At 38.2% G+C, this 25,543-nt stretch overlaps 2 protein-coding genes across 2 annotated transcripts in view; one reads left to right on the top strand and one right to left on the bottom strand.

Moving 5' to 3' along the window:
• The window catches only part of LOC127872340 (myosin-4-like), a 360,094-nt gene that overhangs the window by 78,929 nt on the left and 255,622 nt on the right, over positions 1–25,543 (bottom strand). The gene's annotated exons all lie outside the window — the stretch shown is intronic.
• LOC127874781 (uncharacterized) lies at positions 11,284–15,641 on the top strand. Its single transcript, XM_052419398.1, has 2 exons — positions 11,284–14,503; positions 14,830–15,641. Exon 1 carries the CDS (start codon positions 11,284–11,286, stop codon positions 12,499–12,501), a length of 1,218 nt encoding a protein of 405 aa, XP_052275358.1. The 3' UTR covers positions 12,502–14,503; positions 14,830–15,641.

Genomic DNA, 25,543 nt, shown 5'->3' on the forward strand with positions numbered 1-25,543 from the left:
GTGATCTAAGATTCTAATAGCTTGTTAACTACTTCGCACTGAACCAAATTCATAGAAAGTAATCAGAAATACAAGATCGATAATAATTATAAGTAAAATATGTATTGAGATAATGAACAGTATATTACAGACTGCATTTAAATCCGTTAACAGATTTAAACATATGCATTATATTTTGAGTTGTGCTGTTTCAAATAAATGTATCAATTATTTTACATTCAGTAATTTAAAGTAAAAAAAAAAGAGAATAGAGAGACAGTATATGAACGTTATGTATACTTGTTGTAAGGTGTTTAATTTCCACACTAGACATGATAATTCAATAAAAAAAAAAGCTTCTGTTTATTGCAAAACATATTTTACGCAAGTTCAAAAGGAAGCGTGAATTACATTTCCAAATCACCAAACCAAAATATTTATTCAACTTAAGCAGTAACGCCTATCGTTCAACAAATAAACAATATAAAGATTCTTTGCATGCGATATGTTACATTTTAACAGGTACATTTCTGTTGTAAAAATATCGAAGGAAAAGCATCATGATTTTGAGAACGTAAACTGTAAATAATCATGTATTAAGAGTTATTTAAAAAATGTAGTCATATCAATTATCTATACAGAATGGAGATGCTATTTTCATATATTTATTATAAGTTCTGGAATAGCTAAACATAAAAGGAAATCCGTTGTTTATTTTCATTATACATATCGGTAATAATAAATGCGGGAGAAACCTAGAAAAAAAGTGTTTGGATAAACAATTTATTACTTACCTTTCTGTAAAATTTAACAAACCGTTTACAGCGCGTGTGAAATAACTAAAAAACAGCGCGTGTGAAATAACTCAAAACTAGGTCAGAAAATCAGATTCTTTAAAGATTGTTTTGTATGGTGATTCGTTTTATATATACACTCGAAATGTGTTTTTGTTTTGTGCAGGAAAATACAATTTTATGATTTCAAGACGTTAATCAAATAATACCTCGATATATTTGACACTCAGTTATAATTAAGTTTAATTTTTGTATTATCCCCTCTCATACGAATGATACGCCAAAGTCGACCACATACGAAAGGAAATTATTGGTGATCTTTCGGAATATAATAGCTCACAAGATTTACACATTTTATATAAAATCATAAATATTTAACAAAGTCGTGCAGTCTCTATTTATTCGTGATTTTTTTTGTGTATATTTTTTACGCAACGAATGTTTCCTGAGTATGCATGGGCATAATAACATTAACTGTCCGCCCTGTCAAAACATCGTAGGAGCGACTGTCCGCCCTGTCAGATTTAGCGTAGGAGCGATAGTCCGCAGGAGCGATTGTCCGGGATTCGATATTGAACAATTTATTTCCGACCAATTTCCATATTTAATTGTGGGACGATAAAGGTATTTTGCAAATATATATCTGTGTAACCCAGCCAGAAAAATTCCCGACCACCACGTAAATTTTAATTAGCAAAACATTGCTAATATAGATATTGCGAAGTCGATTTCTTAAGGCCCAGTCTCACTATGATGCCGGCTGAGCCCCGGTGCGTGATCCGGGCTCTACCGGGATGAACCGGGGTTTCACCGGGGACGACTGGGATGAACAGGGAACAAACGGGGCTTCATCGGTAAAGTATCAAAGTATTTGAAAAAACCGGGACGGCACCGGGAACAACCGGGACGGCAACGTAGCTCCACCGGGGCCCATACAGACCCCCGCAGAGCTACTGCAACGCCCCGGTGGAGCCGGTTTTGCCCCGGTGGAGCCCCGGTGAATGCCGACAGAGTCCCGGTATAGCTACGGTACATCGGTAAACCGGCGCCATGCCAGGACGCCACCGGCATTCACCGGGGCTAAGCCTGGGCATTACCGGCGACGACCGTGGTTAAACCGGGGCGTTGCCGTAGCTCTGCCAGGGTCTGATGCCGGTATAGCCCCGGTGAGTGTCGGTGGAGTAACGGTATACCGGGGCTCTGCATGAACGCTGCCGGCTTTCACCGGGGCTCCACCCGGGCATTACCGACGACAACTGGGGCTCTGCCGGGGCTTCACCGGGATAAACTGTAGCTAGTCCGGGGTTGACCGGGACTCTGCCGGGTTGTTGACCTGCTTCAACCTGGGCGGCACCGGGAAATAGTATGATCGCGTTAAAAAAAATCTACAAATCATCCCGCTTCTCGCCGGTCGACCGGCGTTAGCAAACCGGGATGGACCGGGGCTCTACCGGCAATAGTGAGACTTGGGCTAGCTTCGGGATGAATGTTTCTATCTTAACCGAGTGAGGATATTACCAGTGAGGCCCAGTTTGTACGAGAACGGTTAACAGTAATGTTATTCAACTGATCATTTAAATGGTGTTTAAAATACTATTTTCATGTTAAACCGAGTAACGTGTCAAAACGTTTTTAATCATTCTAATATAACTCTCGATATACAGTGGAAATCTTCCAAATTTTCTATAATATATATATATAATGCACCTTCATTGGAAGGCGCACGTCAAATAAATTCCATTTTAACAGAAAAAATGTGAAGTTGTCAAACCACAGATAAAAACCGTTGGTTTTACAAGTGGACGTACCTGTATCACGGTCAAAAATTACTTACAGGTTAATTAACTTAATTGAGATATAAAATATTCCCACACTTAAATAGGAAACAATCGACAATTAAATGAAGTGTGAACAAGTTTGCATGTACATTTTTATTTTTTTGTTTGCATTACTCAATATTTGCAGTAATAAGTTGATTGCAGATATTTTCTGTTCAGGTTAAGAACAGTACACTGTCCAAGTCTTAATATATGTATCAGGAACACATTTCAGCCACTTACATAATTATCAATATTGGTTGTAAATAATATCATATAAAACAATCAAGGTATATAAGTTTTAATATTTTTAAAAAGTATTCAAACTGTGATCTATGAAATGACAAATGTTAAAGATTATTTAGTTAGATTATTTAGATAAGTTATTTAAGAAAAGATGTGAACATTTGTCAGGTGTTCACATTCTATAAAAAAAATTAAGTTGGAGACACAAAACATTAAGAGATTGTGTCAAAAGAATTAAATAACACTCCGTTGCCAAGATCACGAGACATCATCGATGTTATCAGCTCACTTTGTGCGTGCGCCACTTTTTGTGGATAGGAGGCATGTGGAGTTCTTAAGGAACTCGGACCCAAGATTGTAATAGCTTGCGAACTTTGATTATTTATGGCCCTCACAAAACTGCATGTCTTCCCGAATTATCCGTCATACAAGATATATAGATAACAATCTGAACTTTAATGTTTGATAAACAGATACAATACTCGATGCGAATAAACAAAATTAAAGAATTAAAGTCGAATCTCGTTGGCTTGTAATCAATTCGCTCGAATTTCCAATTGACTCAAAGTCTCCTCGAAGTACCATTTGCTTTAATTGTAATACATACAATTTTTTGGTCGTTTTTCTCGGATTCGGAAGGGTCATATTTTCTGATGGCTCGAAGCGCTTTCGTAGTCCCGGTTACAATTTGTACACTACATTTTGTTATTTTATTTTATTTCAGTCTCATCCATTTACATTTACAACATAGTATATACAAGATATAAAAACTCATATATTACAACAACTGTAAATGGCCATTCAAATTTGAATTATAAGAGACAATAAAAATCCAATATAATACAATGAACACATTTATGGTAAAACATAGTACATGTATTCTGTGAGTGAATGAGTGAGTATCATTGTGTAAATAAGAGTGGTAAAAGTGGGATTAAGGTAGGTGATATGAATACGAGTGAGTGAGTGAGTAAGTGAGTGAGTGAGTGAGTGAGTGAGTGAGTGAGTGAGTGAGTGAGTGAGTGAGTGAGTGAGTGAGTGAGTGAGTGAGTGAGTGAGTGAGTGAGTGAGTAAGTGAGTGAGTGAGTGAGTGAGTGAGTGAGTGAGTGAGTGAGTGAGTGAGTGAGTGAGTGAGTGAGTGAGTGAGTGAGTGAGTGAGTGAGTGAGTGAGTGAGTGAGTGAGTGAGTGAGTGAGTGAGTGGGTGTAGATGTGTGGCTGTTGAGTATAAGTTAGTAATGGCAGTAGAGGGTTTATTGAGCTATAATAAATAAATTAAAGTCTTGTTTGTTTGGATCGAAGTCGCTTCGAGTCTTTTGAAGTTTAAATCGTTTAGACGAGCTTGGTTAATGTCACGCGATAATTGATTGTACAGTCGTTATAGTACTATATAATGAACAGAACAGAACATATCTATGGCATAGACTCTTGGTATACAAGGATGTGATTTCGAAGAAACAGTATCTTAACAATTTGTGCTAAACCGCTACGTTACAATTTCATGCGCTTTAATTAATTCACGAATACCACACAAACAGTGTTCTTGATAAACTGAACAGAACAATTAACGATAAGCTTGTTATGCTTAAGTCAAATAAATATTCTGCTCTGTTCTGTTCTTGATAAACTAGCGAATAAATATCGTTGTTTAATCTTTCTGTGGTGAGTTCATGTTGTTATTTGGTCACTGTTATTTTTAATATGTTAATTTGCCTTTGATAACTGTTTTTTTATTAGTGGCCTTTAATATTTGTCAATTAAATAATAATTAATAACAAATATATTTTACTAAAAATGGAAATAAGTTTACAGCGTCGCGTTATATAAATTTGGATTTTTCATATAATTGGGAACGTAATTGTTAAAATAATCGGACACAGTAATGTTTATATCATACTTGATTATTTGAACAAAGCTGAGTTGTTGTGTTTTTGCAATTGTACTCAAACAAAAAAACGAGTTGAGAATTGTAACTTGAGAGAAATAAACACTATCCCAAACAAACAAAATCTTAAGCAAATTGTACCAAAATTGTCAATAAATTGGTAATAAATCAGAGAAATCTAATTCATTGGCATTTTTTAACAATTCATTTAACGAATAAATAATAAATTGGTTTATTCAGTGAAAGCCCTAACCCTATATGTTGTCAACTCATTATTTAGTCCCGATTTCTGTACACTTTATTTGAGAAAGAAAATACATTGAGTACTCTTTATTGCCAATCCATTGTAACAGAAAAATGTTTAGAACGATTTATTTCCAATTCACTATATATAAAAAAGACAAGCACTTTTTATTGCCAATTCATTATAGATAAAAAATAGAGCATTATTTATTGCCAATTCATTATAAATCAGGGGCGTAGATAACCTCCCAACATTGGGGGGGGGGGGGCGGTCCAGTCTCTGTACTGGGAACATAAAGAGGTTCGTTTGACATTCGTCCACATGAAAATACACAACAACCAATACAATATGACATTATAAGTGAATAATGTATCCACATTTCGAGCATGCGAGGAACCGTATGCTGCGTAGGATTTGCAGCAGCTGCTTCCGTTTGTCGGCCTTCTCCTTAGCGTGCCCCGCTGACAGCATCTCTCCCACGTCACGCGTCGTGGCGGGAAGCGTCACCAGTCGCTCGACCGCCTCCTTGTGGCACTCGCTTTCGTCGTGCTTCCGGAACTTCTCGGTACCCGCTTTCCAGTTGAAGAAGCCGTCAATGATGAAGCTGCCGTCCACCTTCGTGTTGCCGATCTTGCCCAACTTCTTGGCCGCCATGCAGAGATGGCAGAACGCAAGGTCCCGGCTCTGAAAAGAATAGAATAAATTTTGTGTTAAATATTAATGATAATAATAAGAAACATTATTAAGCAAAAAAATTTTTACAATACGAGTATTTTTTGTATGTTGTGTCTTTTTTTCAAAATTTCGTTTGTATTTAGATCAACGTTAGGTTTATAAAAGATAAGAACGATCGCAAATTAAAATTTAATACTTATATACATACCTTATCGTAGTGGAGCCATGTGAAGGAATCAAACCAACAAGATTGGAATGAACGCTGTTCTGGCTTTTTCTTCCCGAATGTACGCTTAGGAAACGCAAAATTTGGAGGCTGATTAGGAATACTCATTTTGAACATTAAACAATTACATATATGATATCGTTTCAATGATGTCTAATCAAATAATAACTGATGTACATAGAGAACAAACATATTTTCAAACTAATTACCGTTTTTCACGCGTATATTTACTCAAAATTGTTTTAAATGGCAGTTACCTTTGAATTAAAGCGATCAATTAAAATTAAAAGAATCGCCTGTCTCTAATCAAAACACCGACAGTGCAATCACGGAAAAGAAAATAAAACAATTAACGCAATGACATTTACCCCGGCCCCTAGTTTATGACACCTAACAAGGGATAATGACACATCACTATTGGCAACCTCAGAGCAGACGGAGAGGGGACACATGGCTTTTGTACTAACGGCGCGTGATTACAAAAATACTGGTTTTGGGGCGGCGATTTTTGGGGGATTTTACGTTTATTTATATAACGATGACTAGCCGAAATATTGGGGGGGGGGCGGCCGCCCCCTGCCCCCCCATTATCTACGCCCCTGTTTAAATAGAAATAAATCGAGCACAATTTATTGCCTATTCATTATAGATAGAAAAAATGGAGCAATATATATTTATTGCCTATTCTTTATACTTCAATATATGTCTTGCACTTATTTAATGCATAATCATAATATTTGCGCACTGAAAAATCATTTCCTCAAAGATATTTACAATTATGTCTTCTATAAATTAAGGTCATGGACGCTATACCTTCCTCAGTGCAGACGACCCAGCGAACACGAAAGCAAAATTTGTTTTTCTATGTCATTTCTTTGTTTTGTTTTTTATTCTTTTAAAAATGTATTGTCAAACAACAAAACACAATCAATGAGAAACAAACTAATTATTCTAGCAATTTGTATACATTTTTAACAAAACCTGTGTGCTGGCTATATCGATCATATGTAACTGTATAATATTGCGCTGCTTACCTCCCTTGGATAAATCAGTGTTTGTTCACCTACGAATTTTAAATCGAGGCGTTTGCCGATATTGCTATTTCGGCATTTTCTTAAGACGTTTATACCGGTTAATAGCCCCGCATGGTGTAAGTTTCCACATGTTATCAATGCTATATAACTTGTATTTTGTTAAGGCAGTAATTATTTATGAGGTACATTCATTCATTCAGGTTTTTTCAGTAAATGCTATAGTGCCAGTGCCACGCCCCTTTGCAGAGTGGTACCCGGCTTGCGTCGTTCATGTGACGGGACCATGCTGCATGATGTGGAGCCAATGGGATGGACGCAGATGCCTGATGGGATGACCATGCTCTCTTGCTACCGTGTCCGCGGACGTGTGCAGACGTGTTTCCTGAGGTGAGTATTTCCAGGAGCATAAGTGTGAGCCGGTATGTATTAGCCTGTGTAGATGAGCCTGTGTATGTGAGCCTGTGACCTGTAAGTATTAGCGTGTGACTTAGTGTCTTGCCCGGGAGGTTTAGCCTTTGCGCGCGGTAAGTATTCCTAGAGGATCAGTGGTGTGCAGCAGACGATAGCAGACGAACGTTTCCCTCGAAGAGTGTACTGCCGAGGACGATTGATGCCATCCTGACAAGGTTTCCAGTCGACGATCATGTGAGTAGTCTAGTTGAGTGTCATTGCTAGCGGTTGTGTAGTTGTAGAAGAAACCCTCTGAAGAGCTAACCGAAATAAACACCACAATGGTGTCTAGAAGTGGGGATTAGTGCAGTCGTGTTTTAACGGTTAGGCTCATTCTTTGCAAAAGTCGGCATCCTGTGTTTAAATTGAACCACGAATCGAATTTAGTTTGTATATTTTTTCCAATCCAATTGTACCGTAAAGTGGTCTATGCTAGACATGTGTAACGCGCCAGCCGTCTATTTTTAGGCGTGTTGCAAGGTGACCACGTGGTCTGACTGCTGGGAATTTACCTTGTCTGCATTCGAGGTCGCGTGATCATTGGTGCGGAGTAGTTTAAGTGCACTAGCTGACCTGAATGTTTACAATGTTTGCGTCGCTGTTCAAAATGTAAACAGAGTACGAGAAATCGGGGTTTATGAGCAAGTCCGTCTGTAGCATAGCTAGACCAGCGCGTGTTGGGTAGTGTTTTGTTTTGGATTGGTGTTATGGATATGGTTTAATAATTGTTTTATTGCAATTAATATTTAATTGTTTCATTGAATTTTGAAATAAATTAATAGACGTATTTTTTATTGTGCGTGCTGTGTTTCTTCATTTTTTTGTGTGTACTGTGCTGCATTAGAAATGAGTAGCCCAAATAAGTATCCGGGTCTTGTACGTGTAAATTTCGACCCCCCACAAACGTTGATGTTGATCTCCGGAATAGGGCACAAATTGGCGCGGATCATTGTCCAACTTCGACAGGAATCAGGTAACTTGGACCTGGACACCTTGGAGGTCCTGATTAGGCGGCCCCTAAGTGTTAGGGAGTTAGATCAGCTGGATTATACAGAAAATCCAATGCTTGCAGCGGCGTCCCAGGCTAGCAGAACCGATGACGACTACATTGATTGGGAGCCCTTACGTAGGTCCAGGGCCCCAGAGCCAATGTTTGAAAGCACGCCATACCTAAACCAGGACCAGATGAAGGCAGAGCTAGCCTCTCAGATATCAGATTTAGAGGCGGAGATAACTCGATGGGAGGAGTTCCCGGGGATATGGAGCGATTTCCTTCCCCAGTTTGCAAAGCCTTTGTTCCCCAAGCGTCTGTTGTTTCAGCCAGATCCTGTGGTGGTGACAGGCATGCCGATACTGTCTGATGTCCCATCAAGCGTCCCCGCCCCGCCCCAGTCGTTAGGTTTGCCCAAGATGAGGGCTGGTAGGGCAGATTACAACGTGCCAGCACAAATTAGGGAGACGTCCGCAGAATATTTGGGACACTTTCGGGCCCCAAGAAGCCCTCCTGCTCCTATAAAGCGTCCTTGTCCAACCCATTTCACCATGCCTAGCAACCAACCTGTTGCAAGTGGCGTCTCACTGCTTAACAACCAACCTGTTGTAAGTGGCTTCTCAATGCTTAATAACCCAACAGTTGTGAATAGTGTTCCCGTGCAAAGCACCCTACCAGTGGTAGGTAATCTTATAGCAGCCAGCAATTTACCCATATTAGGTAATACAATTGCATCAAACAACCCAACCGTGGCGCTACCCAACAGTATCCCCGTTCAGATAGGCCATCCAGTCCCAATAAACCCCCCGACCCAGTGTGATCGGGATGTTTTGACCAAGCTGCCAAAGAGCCTGCTATTTGATGGGTGCAGCAATTGGTTGTTGTTTAAGAGGAAGTTTGAGCGCTACGCAAGGATGCAAGATTGGTCTGACGAAGAATGCAGTGATTGTCTTTGTTGGTGTTTAACTGGTAAGGCGGTGGACTTTTATGCATTACTGACCGAAGGAAGGGAGACGTTAGCTTACGCCGAGCTTATGCAGCGGCTTCAGGAGCGCTTTGGTGCCAGGGAGCTCCCAGCAACCGCGCAGGGTCGTTTCAAGATTGACCAACAAGAAGTAGGCGAGTCCCTGGACGATTGGTCCGATCGGGTGCTGACGCTGGCAACAACGGCATTTCGTGATCTGCCCTATGCGTACGCCACTGAGCAGGCAGTGACGAAGATTTGTCACGGTTTGCTTGACAAGGAGGCCGGCAAGCATGTAAGCCTGCAGTTACCCACATTGATGGGAGATGCGATGAACATGATGAAGATATATAGCCATGTTCAGTTGGCTTGCGCAGCGGCTCCGAGGGATAGCCAAGAGAGTGAGCGAGAAGAGTCGAGGTGTGTTCATGAGGTGAGAAGAGCACCCTCTCCAGATACGGTAATCGGGTTGGCGGTCGACAAATTGACCCAGGTGGTCGATCGGCTGCTGGGTTCTGTGGGGCAATTATCGGACTCTCGTGGGGGCCAGGACGATGATTCTCGCGTCAGACAACCGGTTCAGGTGTTCCGTTCCGATGAAGACGAGGGATTGTATGGCGAGTATGCGGCCGAAGGTTCCAATGAAGATGGCAGCCAGAACCGGGGGTTCAACAAGCAACGCCACGTTAGGTGTCACGAGGGCACGGGTGGCGGCGGTCCACGTGGGCATCGGAACCAACATGCCTACGAAAGGGGATCAGGCCCAAATGCTTACCAAGGGAGCGCCGGTAACTGGCGAAACAACGGGTACCGTAGTGGATACCAAAATTCAAATGTCCGCCCGAGGGATCGAAGCGAGGCAGGTATGGTTCAAATTGGGGCGAGTATCCCGGGATGGCGAGGCGGGACATATCGTGCTTGTTTGGTGATTTGGAACATTTCCGTAGTGGTTGTCGTGTGGGCGCCGGGTCCGTCGCCAACAATGATGAGTCGATACCGATGTCAGTTACCGAGGCGGCTGAGCAGCAGAGTAGACCGAAAGTAGGTCGCGTCAACCAGTTGGGTTCAGCTGCGCAGTTTTGTTTGAAGGTTCAGGTTGGTGACGTAATGGTTGATGCAGTGATTGATTCGACAGCGGAGGTCAGCCTCATTTCAGATCGGGTCTATAAGGCCATGAAGCAGCCACCTCCCAAGCAGCGTGATGTGAAGCTGTTTATGACAGGAAAAGATGCCTCCATGCAGGATTTTGTCGTAGGCCCAGTTAAGTTAAAGATTGGTAACTACTGGTATCAGCAGCATTTGTATGTAGCCCCGACAGATGTCGATATGCTACTTGGTTTTGACATTTTGATGAATCCGGGCAGGGCCATCGTCAATATGGCAGAGGCCACTATTATTTTTGATGGGCAGGTTTTGAGCCTCGAGGGGGGAAGCCTACAGCATACCGACCCCGTGCATGACGCAGTTCCGTTTGCGTTGCCGACAGCTTCAGAAATCGTCCGGGATCCACAGATGGTCACCGATGAGAGCACTGAGCGGGACCATGGGGGTTAAAGTTATGTCGGTACGTTTCGCGTGCAGCGGGTGGCGTTCCAGTCTGGAGATAGGGCCACCCCGACCGCCGGACATGCAGATCCGGCTGGCGTCACCGCGGAAGACAGCCGGGAGAAAGCGTCCAGTTGTGGTGTCACCGCGGCAGACTGTCGGAAAAGGGCTTCCGGTTATGGCGTAACATCGGAAGTCCGCTGGAACAGTGCGTGCGGTTACCGAGTCTCCACTAGTAACATCAAGCTGCCGACCGTTCAAGAAGTTGTCCGTCACATTGGGGTGTGCACCGACGAGAGCACTGAAGGAGGCAACTGTAAGACTGGCGGCGTCGGCGGCAGAGAAGACGAGTTCACCGAAGGCATCGATGATGCGGTTCCGTTGCAGCTATCTACAGTTTGCGAAGTTGTCCGTCACATTGGGGTGTGCACCGACATGAGCACTGTAAGGGGCAACGGTGAGTCTGGCGGCGTCGGTGACGGTGAAGCTACAGCGGAGGGAGAAAACAGTTGCAAGCCGTATCCAGTCCAGCAGGGATCTTCCAGATTTGTTTATTTTATTTTTATTTTTTGTTATGCTTGGCTTCGCCATCGGTGTTGCGGAGTATTCACGTTCCCATTTCCTTTCAGTTTGGACACTGGCTTTGAGGTGGATGAGATTCTGCTTCTAAATGATGTGGATGGGTTGGGCCCTCGATCTAACCCAAGTTGGGCGGCACATATGGACGACGAAGACAGGGCGGAACAGGAGGTTGTCGAGATGGACACTAGCGAGATCGTCCCGATCGCAGCCCTAGAAGAGTCGTCTAGCTACGGGGACTCTGTCGGCATAGTCCTTACAGAGTTGCCCAAGAGACCTGCCGGCATAGTCCCGCAGGAGGTGTCCAGTGTGGGCAACGCAGCCCTAGAAGAGTCGTCTAGCTACGGGAACTCTGTCGGCATAGTCCTTACAGAGTTGCCCAAGAGACCTGCCGGCATAGTCCCGCAGGAGTTGTCCATTTTTCGGAACACGTCAGAAGAATCGTCTAGCTACGGGAACTCTGTCGGCATAGTCCTTACAGAGTTGCCCAAGAGACCTGCCGGCATAGTCCCGCAGGAGTTGTCCAGTTTTCGGAACATGTCAGAAGAATCGTCTAGCTACGGGAACTCTGTCGGCATAGTCCTTACAGAGTTGCCCAAGAGACCTGCCGGCATAGTCCCGCAGGAGTTGTCCAGTTTTCGGAACACGTCAGAAGAATCGTCTAGCTACGGGAACTCTGTCGGCATAGTCCTTACAGAGTTGCCCAAGAGACTTGCCGGCATAGTCCCGCAGGAGTTGCCCAGTTTTCGGAGCACGTCAGAAGAATCGTCTAGCTACGGGAACCCTGTCGGCATAGTCCTTACAGGGTTGCCCAAGAGACCTGTCGGCATAGTCCCGCAGGAGTTGTCCAGTTTTCGGAACACGTCAGAAGAATCGTCTAGCTACGGGAACCCTGTCGGCACAGTCTTTACAGGGTTGCCCAAGAGACCTGTCGGCATAGACCCACGGGGACCTTTCAGGCGTGGCTCTGTAGGGTGGCGACCCTCAAGTTCTCGCCGTTGGGAGCGGTCCCAGCGGTGGAAATTAGTTAAGTGTGTAAGCGAGCGTGGGGGCCTGAAGTTATTATCTATTTAAAGGGTGGGGGTGGGTACCTCTGTTTTTCTTGTTTTATTTTAGTTGTGTTTCGCTCCATTTAGTGTCAGTGAAGTGTAAACTTGTTATGTGTCAAAAAATTATGTTGATTAGTCCCTTATTGGCCTCGCCCACCAGTCCATTGTTTGGTTATTATTTAGTAAATTTGAATATACATTATTAGACTGGTTACTCTTGGTCTCCGTGACAACGCAGGGTTGATTTCACTGTCATGACACCCGGAAACTGATACCTTTTTTATTTTTCTATTCATGTTTCCCTGAGTGGGGGGGGGGGGAAGATGTTTGGGTTGGTATTGCCACCCGTAAATATATAGAAAAAACATGATAATTGTTGAAGTGTTGTTGTTAAATAGTAGAAATGCAAGCATTGACATTCTCAAGGTTATTTCGTACTTGTACTGACGGTGTGTTTTCACGCGAGCGTAATACGCCTGATGTCGTAATGGGTACACGTCGCCTCGCTGAATACTGGGGGGGGGGGTAGTTGGCGGCAGGGCGAGGCATTTAGAATACTCTTATCAGATCCAGCTGTGAGCTCTTTCAGCCCACTTTTATTTATATTTCTCTGAACAACCACTCAGGGACATGTCATCATTGTATATTATGCCGTTAGAAGAGGTAAATTGTTGCATGTCATGAATTGTGGGGAACTATTGCATGTCAGGAACCGTGGGAAACTGTTGCATATCACTCCCTGTGGTGTTATTATTATTTAAATATTTGTAATAATTTATGTTGTTATTTACAGCCACCACTATGGCGATTGACATAACTGGGCGTAACCCTTCATCCTCCAGTTTCCAGTACATTATGTCAGTGTTTCTTTTCTGTAGCGTGTTTTGCTGTCTATCCATGCATTTATAATGGACAATTTCAGTGCTGAAGCTGTTTGCAGCTGAAAGCTGTCCATGGCTAAAGCTTTGTGGACGGACTGGCTGGGCGAGCCCATTAATCTCTCAGCATGAGACTGTGTACGGCAATATAAAGCAATACTTAAATGTTAGCATTCTTTTTACATTTTATTTCAGACCAGGGATCGCTGTCATTTTATGGAGGGTATTACACTTTAATTGGGGTACGCATGCATATTAAAATATTCTGCGAAAACCGGCCAATGGGTTAAATAAGTTGTGGTCTATCTAGGGTTGAGGCCCCCATTCTGCGCACGTTGTGGCATGCCTGTAGTTTTGAAACAATTAGGTTGTCCCGACTTTGGGGAGTCTGGGCACTGTCATAGTTCCGCTAAGTCGCTGCGTCTAGGCGTACATCGCATGGCAAAGGCGCCCTCCTTGATTACGAAAGGGGCATTGGGGTCCTAGAGATAGTCAATATACTTCCTTGGGGTGCATGGGACGGCTTGGGCGCAGTGGCTTTAGAGTACGTTGCATGGCGAAGGCGCCCTCCTTGCTTACGAAAGGGGCATTAGGGTCCGAGAGATAGTCAATATACTACCTCGGGTGCGATGGGACGTCTGTGGCGGACTGACTATGACATTCGGTGGGACGATTCCTTTGTGAGTATGGGGTCGTCCCAAAAAGAGAAAAGTGAGGGGAGTGTAGTGCCAGTGCCACGCCCCCCTGCAGAGTGGTACCCGGCTTGCGTCGTTCATGTGACGGGACCATGCTGCATGATGTGGAGCCACTGGGATGGACGCAGATGCCTGAATGGATGACCATGCTCTCTTGCTACCGTGTCCGCGGACGTGTGCAGACGTGTTTCCTGAGGTGAGTATTTCCAGGAGCATAAGTGTGAGCCGGTATGTATTAGCCTGTGTAGATGAGCCTGTGTATGTGAGCCTGTGACCTGTAAGTATTAGCGTGTGACTTAGTGTCTTGCCCGGGAGGTTTAGCCTGTGCGCGCGGTAAGTATTACCAGAGGATCAGTGGTGTGCAGCAGACGATAGCAGACGAACGTTTCCCTCGAAGAGTGTACTGCCGAGGACGAATGATGCCATCCTGACAAGGTTTCCAGTCGACGACCATGTGAGTAGTCTAGTAGAGTGTCATTGCTAGCAGTTGTGTAATTGTAGAAGAAACCCACTGAAGAGCTAACCGAAATAAACACCACAATGCTATTCGTACCCAAATTACGTCGTACCTACCCTTTCGACCCAGTTGAGGCTATATGTCCTATATGTTAGGGTAATTTCCAAAGCTTTGCTTTCGTAACTATGTCATTGTTTATAACTTAGGTATAGGCTTTACGTTTTACCTTTTTTCAGTCATTTAAAGTATTTTTTTATTACAATACATCATTTTCATTGTTCTTTACAGCACAACTGAACATCTTTTATTTTGTTTTATTGCAGCAATTTACCACATACATCGAGTTGAATCTAAGAATTAATACTAACTACCACCACATACAGTGTTCTTTTTCGACACGATCGGTCCGCTATCTGTTTCCAGAACAGAAAAGTAAATTGACCTACACTTTGCTAGTAGCAGATGGAGATGACTGGTACTGGACATCGAACTAAATCCACGTTCAAAATTGGTCGCACTAAAGTCTCATCTGTATTTCAACCGGCTTAAGAAAGTTTATTGTATGTCAACACGGCATGTACGTCCGTTTTCTGCAAAAGGAAGGGCTCTTTATGAAGAGAGAATTGATGACTTTAGGAAGCGCTGTTCTGCTTCATGGCGCAAAGTGACTGAAAGTTTGTGCATAGTAAGTAGTTTAACTTATGAGAGTAATGTTGGTGAAATTAACCTGATTGAACAGCAATTACCTATGAAAGTTACGTAAAAGTTAAAGACGAATTTGAAGTGTACTTAAAAAATGTGAAGTGAAGCAAGTCTTAAAGAATTATCGGCTCTCACTACAGACGTGTCGCTACATGAAAAAGCAAAGTTACATGCGCTGGAAAAGATTTACCAAAATAAACAATCAATATTAAAAAAAGTCATATCCAGCATGAAGCCAAACTCTGTCCATGGTGGTGTGAAGACACACAGTTCGAGATCCTCTAGCCGTAAGAGTGAACTCATCGCATTGAAACAAGCAGAAGCCGAATCTGCCAAGATAAAACTGAAATATACTCAACAAGAAGCAGCTCTTTTGAAACAAAAGGCAGAATCAGAAGCGAATCTTCAAGTTCTTTCACAGCAAAAAGCTTTTGAAGCCGACGCTGCAGAAGTAAAGGTACTACAAGAGCATGATGTCGAAGGCTCTGATGGGTCAGAAAGTCATGTTGCACCAGACATTAAATTCAAATTGCAAACTTTGCCTGTTGTAAAACCTGACAATCTAGTTCAAGAATTCATCAAGAAATCCACAAACAATCCAATAGTATCTGACACTAATATGGGAGAAAATCTGAGCAAATTTCTCCTTAAAAAAGACTAGGCTCTCTCGCGACTGACTATATTTAGTGACAAAACTGACTTTTTATCCCCGGAAATGTTTGTATGAATATTTAAAATGATGACAATTTATAAAAGCTGTATTGAAACAAGTATCAAAAATGTTGATTTTTAATGCAAAAAATGACTTTGTTTGTGAAAATGTTCGTTTTAATACGAACAAAGATAACAGTTAATAATAGTTCGTATTAATACGAAATATCAAAAATGTTGATAGTTAATGCAAAAAAAAGACCTTTTCCCTGAAAATGTTCATATAAATACCAAAAATGATGACATCTATGAATTTATCAAGTATTTCTGAAAAAAAATTATAGTGCGTAAATTTACGAAGTATGGTTATGTTAAGAATCTATGAATTAAACAAGTATTTCTGAAATTAATTAATAATGCGTAAATTAAGGAAGTCTGGTTTTGCTATGAATTTGCCAAGTACAGAGTATTATTGAAAATATATAATAGTGTGTAAATGTACGACGTATGTTAAGAATATATGAACTGACCAAGTACATGACTTTGTATTTCTGAAAATTTTTAATGCAGCATAAATTTACGAAATATGATTTTGTTGAGAATAAATGAATTGACAAAGTACGGGGTATTTCTGAAAAAATATAATAGTGCGTAAATTTACGAAGTATGGTTTTGTTAAGAATATATGAATTGACCTGGTATTTCTGAAAATTGTTAATAGTGCGTAAATTTACGAAGTAAGATTTTCCTGAGAATATATGAATTGATGAAGTAATTCTGAAAAAAATAGTAGTGCGTAAATTTACGAAGTATGGTTTTGTTAAGGATATATGAATTGACAAAGTATTTCTGAAAAGTTTTACTAGTTCGTAAATTTACGAAGTATGGTATTATTAAGAATATGAATTTACCAATTATGTCTGAAAAGTTTTAATAGTGCGTAAATTTACGAAGTATGGTTTTATGTAGAAGAATATGAATTTAACAAGTATTTCTGAAAAGGTTAAATAGTGCTTAAATTTACGAAGTATGTTTTTGTTAAGAATCTATGAATTCACCAAATACTGAAATTTTTTAATAGTGCGTAAATTTACGAAGTATGTTTTGTTAAGAATCTATGAATTCACCAAGTATTTCTAAAAGTCTTAATAGTGCGTAAATTTACGAAGTATGTTTTGTTATGAATCTATGAATTCATCAAGTATTTCTGAAAGTTTTTAATAGTGCGTAAATTTACGAAGTATGTTTTTGTTCAGAATCTATGAATTTACCAAGTATTTCTGAAAGTTTTTAATAGTGCGTAAATTTACGAAGTATGGTTTTGTTAAGAATCTATGACTGTTTTTTTTAATAGTGCGTAAATTTACGAAGTATTTTTTGGTTAAGAATCTATGAATTTACAAAGTATTTCTGAAAATATATAATAGTGCGTAAATTTACGAAGTATGGTTTTGTTAAGAAAATATGAATTGACCTCATATTTCGGAAAATTGTTAATAGTGCGTAAATTTACAAAGTAAGATTTGGTTGAGAATATATGAATTGATGAAGTATTTCTGAAAAGTTTTTCTAGTTCGTAAATTTACGAAGTATGGTATTGCTAAGAATATTAATTTACCAATTATGTCTGAAAATTTTTAATAGTGCGTAAATTTACGAAGTATGGTTTTATTTATGAATTTACCAATGAAAATGTTAAATAGTGCGTAAATTTACGAAGTATGGTTTTGTTAAAAGTCTGGTTTTGGTAAGAATCTATGAATTCAGTATTTCTGAACATTTTTAATAGTGCGTAAATTTACGAATAATGGTTTTGTTAATCATATATTTCTTTAAAAAAAAGAAGTTCATAAATTTATGCCACATGGTGACAAGCAATGAAAAAAACTACTGATTTTTCTCCCTTGAAATGTTCGTAAATTTACGAATAATTTCTTAGTTGATGTCAAATGTGTTCTTTTTGCATTAAAAATGTTCGTAAATTTACGCACTTTTTTAGGAAATATACAAGTTTGATAATTTCTGTTCATGCATTTTGATTCAAGGTTAAATTTGTGTGCAATAAAAGTGAGAAAAAAACACCTGTTTTTCTTCATTTTGCAACGAAAAAAGGGAATATCAAAGGATATTCCCTCATAGAATTCCGATGCGTTGTATATGTTTGTACTTTGACGTACATATTTTCTGAACAGCCAATCAAAACACTCGTCTCTTGAGCCGCTTTTACTTCAGATTTATTCATAATAAATGTTTAAAATATCTTTTTTAATTGAGGACAAAATGAATAAAAAATATCACAATTGAAAAACAAAACAAATTTCAAGTATTAAAGCCCCATTACTACTAAAAATCAACGAACATTTCGAACAATATTTCGTAAAATAAAGTAAAAAAATTAAAAATCAGTGTTCCATATGGCAATTGCCGAAATTTCAACGACATATGCCGCCTGGTAAAATAGATGTTTGTAGATACAAAATGCTTGTTTTTATTATAGTTTTGCATATTTAATTCTATTGTCATTTCCCTCAAAGATATCTATTCATACGACACATGAACACTAACATAAACCATTTTTAGTTTTCGTGTGTCGTATGAATAGATATACATGTAATCGCGGGAAATTGAAATGGAATTGTGTCACAAATAAATACAAAACGAGCATTTTGTATCTACAAAAATCTATGAAATCATTGCCACATCTAGCGTTGAAATTGTTGCTATTGCTATAAAGAATACTGATTGTTTAGGTGTTAACATTATTTTACGAAATACTTGACGAAATGTTCGTTGATTTTGAGCGTTATAGAGGCTCTATTGCATTGTTATAGATTATATACCAATTTGAAGAAGATTCAATGTTACATTTTTTTTAATTAAAATTATCAAGCATATTGTGGGTATATATTGACCATGCGGGGCGGAGTTTCATGGTCCAGCGCATTACTGTATAGGAAATTCCCAACGGTAACCAAACAGTTACCAAACGATTACGGGATTAAAAATGTATAATAACCTCCCAGGTTTGGTCGTTTTTTGTGATAACTATTATTTGCATAAGTCAGAGATTAATTCTGCCACGACTGGTCAATAAATACGCACAATATATATGAATTAGCGGTCGTTATCGCATAATTTGGTATATACGGAATATTACGCTAGTCAATTGTTCCAAGAGTTTGTATCACTCGAGTGGCTTGTGTGATGACGTATTGACGTATCGCACGAGAGGCGGAGCCTCGAGTGTGATGCGAAAAAGCACAAGCCACGAGAGAAACTCTTGGAACAATTGACTAGCGTAATATTCCTTTTATTATATACAACAACTAACGAAAACAGTTAACAAATGTATTTTTTACTTTAACAAAACTGACAAAACAATGACTAAAACGGTACGCCATAGTTTATTTAAGACGCGTATGAATACAGTTTATGTAAATTAACGTGTAAATATTCGAACAGGGAAAACACAGGTTTCCGACACGCTTACCTTAATGCCATCGTTAATCCAATTTTTATAACAATTAAGTTGACAAATTTAATCCGATGTTTATAACAAAAACGTTAAAACGATATGCACTTCCACTTCTATCTTCCATGTCTTTATCGAAACTTAGTTTGAACCACACTATTTTATTGTATTGCTATCGAAATTGACATTTATGCATACTAAACACACACTCCAAAATACGTTTTTAACACATAGTTTACTGCTAAAAAACACCACGTCCGACATGTCCTTAAAGAGTTTAGATAAAACTATTGTGTTTTGTCACAGAAATGAAGTCACACGATGTGCTACGTAATATATTTCGTAATATAAAATATTTGTATTTTCGGTGCGTGTAGTGTGACGTCATTAAATGGGTCGAAGTAGTCGAGCTAGTATGGTAATACGGAATTGGAAACAGCGAGTAGCGTAATACGGGATTTTTTATTTCAACGATTGATACAACCTGTATTTTGTTAAAAAGCATAAAATAGGTTTATAATAAAAATAATAATAATAATACTGTTCAATAAATACGTCGAAGTACATTTCTCTTTTTACCTAGTAGGACTTGTTTACTTTCGACCCAAATAGTACGCCATAGCTGTATACGACGCGTGTTGAACTAGCGCCAAACTTTTTTATCGAAACTTTGATATTAAGAGCAAGGTCAACGTTTATTTGTGTTGCATTTTGACCTATTATCCACATCATTTAATTTTCCACCTTTATTCAATTACGCAATTGTTATTTTTAAAGATGGATTTACGGTATCTAATTGAACGTTTTTATCAGAGACGTAGATAACATCTTCGTCTCTGATTGTATTGAACTGTATTGGAAGTTATATTGTTTAATTAGTGTATTATACAAAATGCATTATTTCTACCACAAGTAGACCATATAAAGCCTTCTACTACTAAATAGGCACTGGTATGAATTTTACACTTGAGTATTTTGTTTCTTTTTTTTTCGACTTCTTTTGCAAAAGAATGTATAAATGCATTTGAAAATATACTTAAAACACACTTAAAATGCACTTTAACCCTTTAAACTGTTAGTGCAATCTATCTTAAATAAATTGGCTTCTGGAATAAAGCGTCTGCTGATCCAGAGTCCGGAGATAGCCGAAGTATCACGATTGTTAACTTTTATGTTATAACAATTCATAAGAAAATGAACTTTCGATTTCAAATTTTTCCACAAATTTCAATAAAATACCTTTCCCGGTATAGCCCGGATCGTTATAAAACATTTAGAAGTGCCATTTTTGTTACAATCTATGAATGGTTTATCAGCATTCTAAAAATTCTAAATAGGTACATTCCAGACTATTAAGACATGTTCGATATGTGTGATATTGCTTAACGTAATTGTTTTATATTTACTTGTTGTCGTAAAATGTAAAACTTATTCAACAAAACATGATAAATGGCGAAATATTTAGACATTATTATGTTTTGCAACAATGATTGATGTCCACTTGTAATATTGGTAAAAATATATACCTTAACTGTTGTTGGAAAACAGACACACCTGTAAAATCAATACAAATATACGTGTATAGGTTCTTTTCCCAACTACTAATCGTTGGGGTTAATATTGGGGAAAAAATACGAAAACGATCGTGATTGTTCGTATATATATTTTGATGTTTTCTAGTCTAGTGACATGTCTGACAGGGTTTGCGTCAGGATTTCTCGGCAACCTTTCATGTTTTGAGATTCTGGGATGTATCCATAGAAGCAATGAAAATGTCGTAGAGGGGATCATAAGACCAAGAAAGCGATGGCAATTCTCTCTAAATACTATCCAAAGACTCTGGGTCGAGTTGCCTAAACCTATGGCACTTATTTAAGCCAATGCGCTTGACCTTTTTTTATCAAAATGTGTGTGTAAACAGGTATGTGTATTAACGGTATCCGCAACTCCCTGCATAAACCCAATAACGGCGAAAAGATGCTGTCGTGACTGATAATCCAGTCAGAGCAGCCGATAATTATTGATTTTATCGATAACGCGTATATATATAATAGCTTAATGGTGTTGACCCAGATAATATTTGACCTCGGTAATTTAAATCCCGATTGTCACGTCATTAATTATTCAATATTTAAAATGTTACCCATTTTAGAAAGCTGAAATAATGCTCTTTCTAAATATCTAATTTATATGTCAATGCATAACAAATTAAAAAGATATGACGAGTTAAACACAAAGTAATTACTTTGGTCTTCCAACTGCGGCTGAGTTTCGGGTAAAAAATATCGTCACCTTCACTGTAATTTTTTTTATTGCTTTGTCATTTTAAGTCAGAAATGTTAACAAATAACATTCATAAGAAAGCTTAAAGATTGACGTTTTTTGGTGTGTTATTTTCAATAGTTTATTTGAACTATTCGAGTTATTGCGCTGAGTTAAAACCCAAACTTTTACTAGCAGCCGCGGTCGAATAAAGCGGCTGCGAGACGCGATCTTCCATTTAAGATCATCAAATTATTACCATTTTTAATTAAATATTAATGAAGTGTGTTTTCGACCGCGTCAGATATTGCATTCTGTGATTTCCCATCAGTTTCTAATAATATTCACAAATCGACGTTTATTTATATAAATTATTTATATAATAACAATATCAATTAAAATGTTTAAAATATTAATTATATTAAAGTGTACAAAAACTACACGTGCGTCTATTGTAATAAAAGTCTTTAGCCTCCATTATTCTATCAGTACAGGAATATTCTCAAAAGAAATTTGTCACACATCAAACACAAGTTTTCACATATCGACCTTTGATAAGCCCCTTTATTTGACAAACAAGTACAATCACAAAAGATCTATGCCACAAATTTATAAATTGGTTTAATCATGATAATTAGCATGCGTCCTTTAAATTGTTCCTACATTGATTGTTTTCACGCCGTTTTCATTTTTCGGTATTGCAATTAAAGTTCAAACAATAACAATTATCTTCTAAATGTAACCTTAAACATAATTTAAAGATGATTTTGTTAATTTCTCAGATATTGAGAATCTTGAAGAGGTATTACGTGATTTTACAGAAAGTGAATACTATTTTAGTGATGGTGACTTTGAAGTAGAACCTGAACCAAATCTAAATCTACCAAGTCTAGTAGGAATACAGAGATAAATGATGCAAAGACACCTAAGAAGAAATTGTATCAATTTGATGAATGTGACAGGTCTTAAGCCTCAATTTTTGGGATGCGTGGCCATCTTCGCACAAAGCATGGGAAGCAGAATATAAATGGTAAGACCATACCAAAAACAATTGTTCTAATGGTTTAGTGCTCGTATCATATTAAAGTTAGTCTGCTTCCTGGAGTCAACCAGTACTGGAGTCATAATTCAAGAGGCATACATTATGTAATTACCAAGTCACAACTTCCATCTGAAATTTCTTATGTTTTATTACAAGTCAAGATTAAATAACTGCTATACTGTCTGGCATATGTATATGCCATGTTCTTTTTATAATACATGCAGTTTAAGCCTTTTTCTATGTCACTTTTTACCAGTACTGAAAATAACCAAGTTTCCTGGTGGTATTGAGACTAATAAAGAATATTAAAGAGCAAATACTTTACATCAATTTAATGTCCATCTTAAAATTGTACATCAATGCAATATCTATCGAATATTGCAAAAACATTAACAATATGAACAGACACTAAAATACATGTACAAATTATTATACAATGCGTTTAAAGTAAATATAAAATACATCATTTCAAGCAAAGATCAATTTAAATATGCACGAAATAAAACTATTTTCGTAAGAGTGTCACATGGTAGTTAATACTTCATGACCACGTAATTTCCAACAAAGTTTTATTATTACAATTAATATTACAAACGTTAAAATATCATGTACCTATATTTTTTTTTTTAAAACAGAAATATTATTATTGTATACTATATCTACTAATAAATACAAAACAGTCCGCACAGGCTAGTCAGGGATGACACTTTCCGCTTTTATGAAGTCTTTTCTTAGTAAAAATCCAATATAGGCGAAAAGTGTTGTCCCTGACTAGCCTGTGCAGACTGCAAGGCTAATCTGGGACAACCCTTTACGCACACGCATTATAAGATCATAGGGATGTGTTCCCTAAGCGAATATTAAATACTCACATACGATTTAGGAAGATATTTATAAAGTCTAAATGTATTATCTCCATATATCTCTCAGTATATACCAATACATATGTACACATATGTATACACACATTAACTATTGTGCAAAAAGATGAATAATACTTCTTATTCTGAAACTTTATACAAGTCAAGTTGAAATACAGTTTGTCACAATACAAAACTTTTTTCACTCCAGAATACAATGTAGCCTGAAGCATTTTCAAAAATATACATATCTCATTAATATTCACATTATATATTGGTTACAGAGAGATACATCTCAGTTCCGTTCTTCGTTTCCCCTATTTACAAATTTATATACAAATGTTTATTACATTTCAGTATCTGCATATCGAAAAGGGAACACTAGCACAGACAGAGCTGAACCTTTCAATCTTGACAGTACACAGTTGTCAAACACATTCTCATGTGTCTTCTCTCAATCTTTGGAGAATGTCAATAAAAAAAAGTTTCGAAACATGGAACGTTCAGTCAATGGACGAAATATAATAGATATCGTCACAAAAATTCAAGAAAATAAAGATGTTCTTAGTCAACTAGCTAGTCATCTTAAACCAATGTATCATGAGGTTTGCAACTCGGCAGCTTCAAGTGAAAGTAGTACTAGTGAATCACTCTTACAAAAATTCCATGAAATCATGTATCAGGAGGATTCGATAGATAAAATATCAAAAATATTTGAAGTTGCTGTTGGATCAATGCCTACTAGACAGTTCATTGCAGTTTTACACCGTCAGTTACTAACAGATCTAATAGAAAATAGGGCTTCTATGTACAAAATACCTAATACAAAAGGCATTACAACACCTTTGAATGATACTGAACAGTCTGTGATTCTTCATATTAGTGGATATGTATTGTACTAGTTGAAGAAGAAGACCCATGCAAGAGACACAGAAGCCATTAGAAGTCTTATAAAAAAAACTGTAATAACTCAGAAAAGACGTTCATATATAAAGATTCATGTTGGACAACAACCATTAGTCGTGGTGGACTTGTAGTCCCGAGTGATGATTTCTTCTTATTCATGCAGGGATGTGAAATATGTCTCAGAAGAAATGTGAATGATTGTGAAATCAGCAAGGACTCCTTCATTAATGCTAAAAAATTATCACGGAAGATCATATGGTCAAGTTCTAGTTGGAAAAACTTCTAAATGATAAAATATCCCAACATGTTATTGAACGATGTATTACAATATTTTTGAATGTTCGTGGTCCTGCAGTGGCAAAACTTAAACGTAAACAACTCATCGGGGACAAAAAAGATGCTACCAAATCATTGAGAAAAGTGCTTCATGACAAAACAATGATCAATAGAAGGAATTTAGACAAGACTTGAAAATCCTAATTTATGATATCCAGAATGAAACAACAAGTTCTGAATAATATTGGTTAAATCAAAATTTAATTATACTGTTCTTAAAGCTGCACACCATCAGATGAGTAAAGAACTCTTAAATGTAAATTTTAACATAAATATTATATGTATTGAATTATATTTACTGACATACATTATGTAAATAAGTGTTCACAAATATATTAAGATTCACTGATAAAGACATTTTGGCATACCTACATGTAAGCTTGAAACAATTTACACACTTTATAAGTATAATTTCATTTCTATCTAGTTGCAAACACGATCTTAGGATATTTGGACTAATTGTGCGGTTGCTATAAAAAGTGCTGTTACAAGTGATTTGGTTGGCCTTATTTTTCAAATTTTTCCATACGTTTAACTCTTTTCCGTAGTGGCGAGTCATCTAATGGAGCAAGTTCTATTATTCGCTTTGTATTTCCACGAAAAGGTGCTATTGCTTGGCTACCTGCAGTGCGGATTTTAACCATTGAATTGTTACAGTCATACAACCGTGGATTCGTATTGCTGCCCAAACTAGCTCGATGGATTCCAAAGTGTTGTTCGATTGAGGCTTGGTTGAATTTTTCGGTCAAAACAAATGCCATTCCATGGTTAAGGCAAAACTTCACACAATCTATCACGGAATTAAC

This window comes from Dreissena polymorpha, chromosome 3 (assembly GCF_020536995.1).
Source record: "Dreissena polymorpha isolate Duluth1 chromosome 3, UMN_Dpol_1.0, whole genome shotgun sequence".
Lineage (NCBI taxonomy): Eukaryota > Metazoa > Mollusca > Bivalvia > Myida > Dreissenidae > Dreissena > Dreissena polymorpha.

Bases quoted from the DNA above. Each gene is read 5' to 3' on its own strand.
- LOC127874781 (XM_052419398.1), top strand. From the start codon at position 11,284: ATGAGCACTGTAAGGGGCAACGGTGAGTCTGGCGGCGTCGGTGACGGT.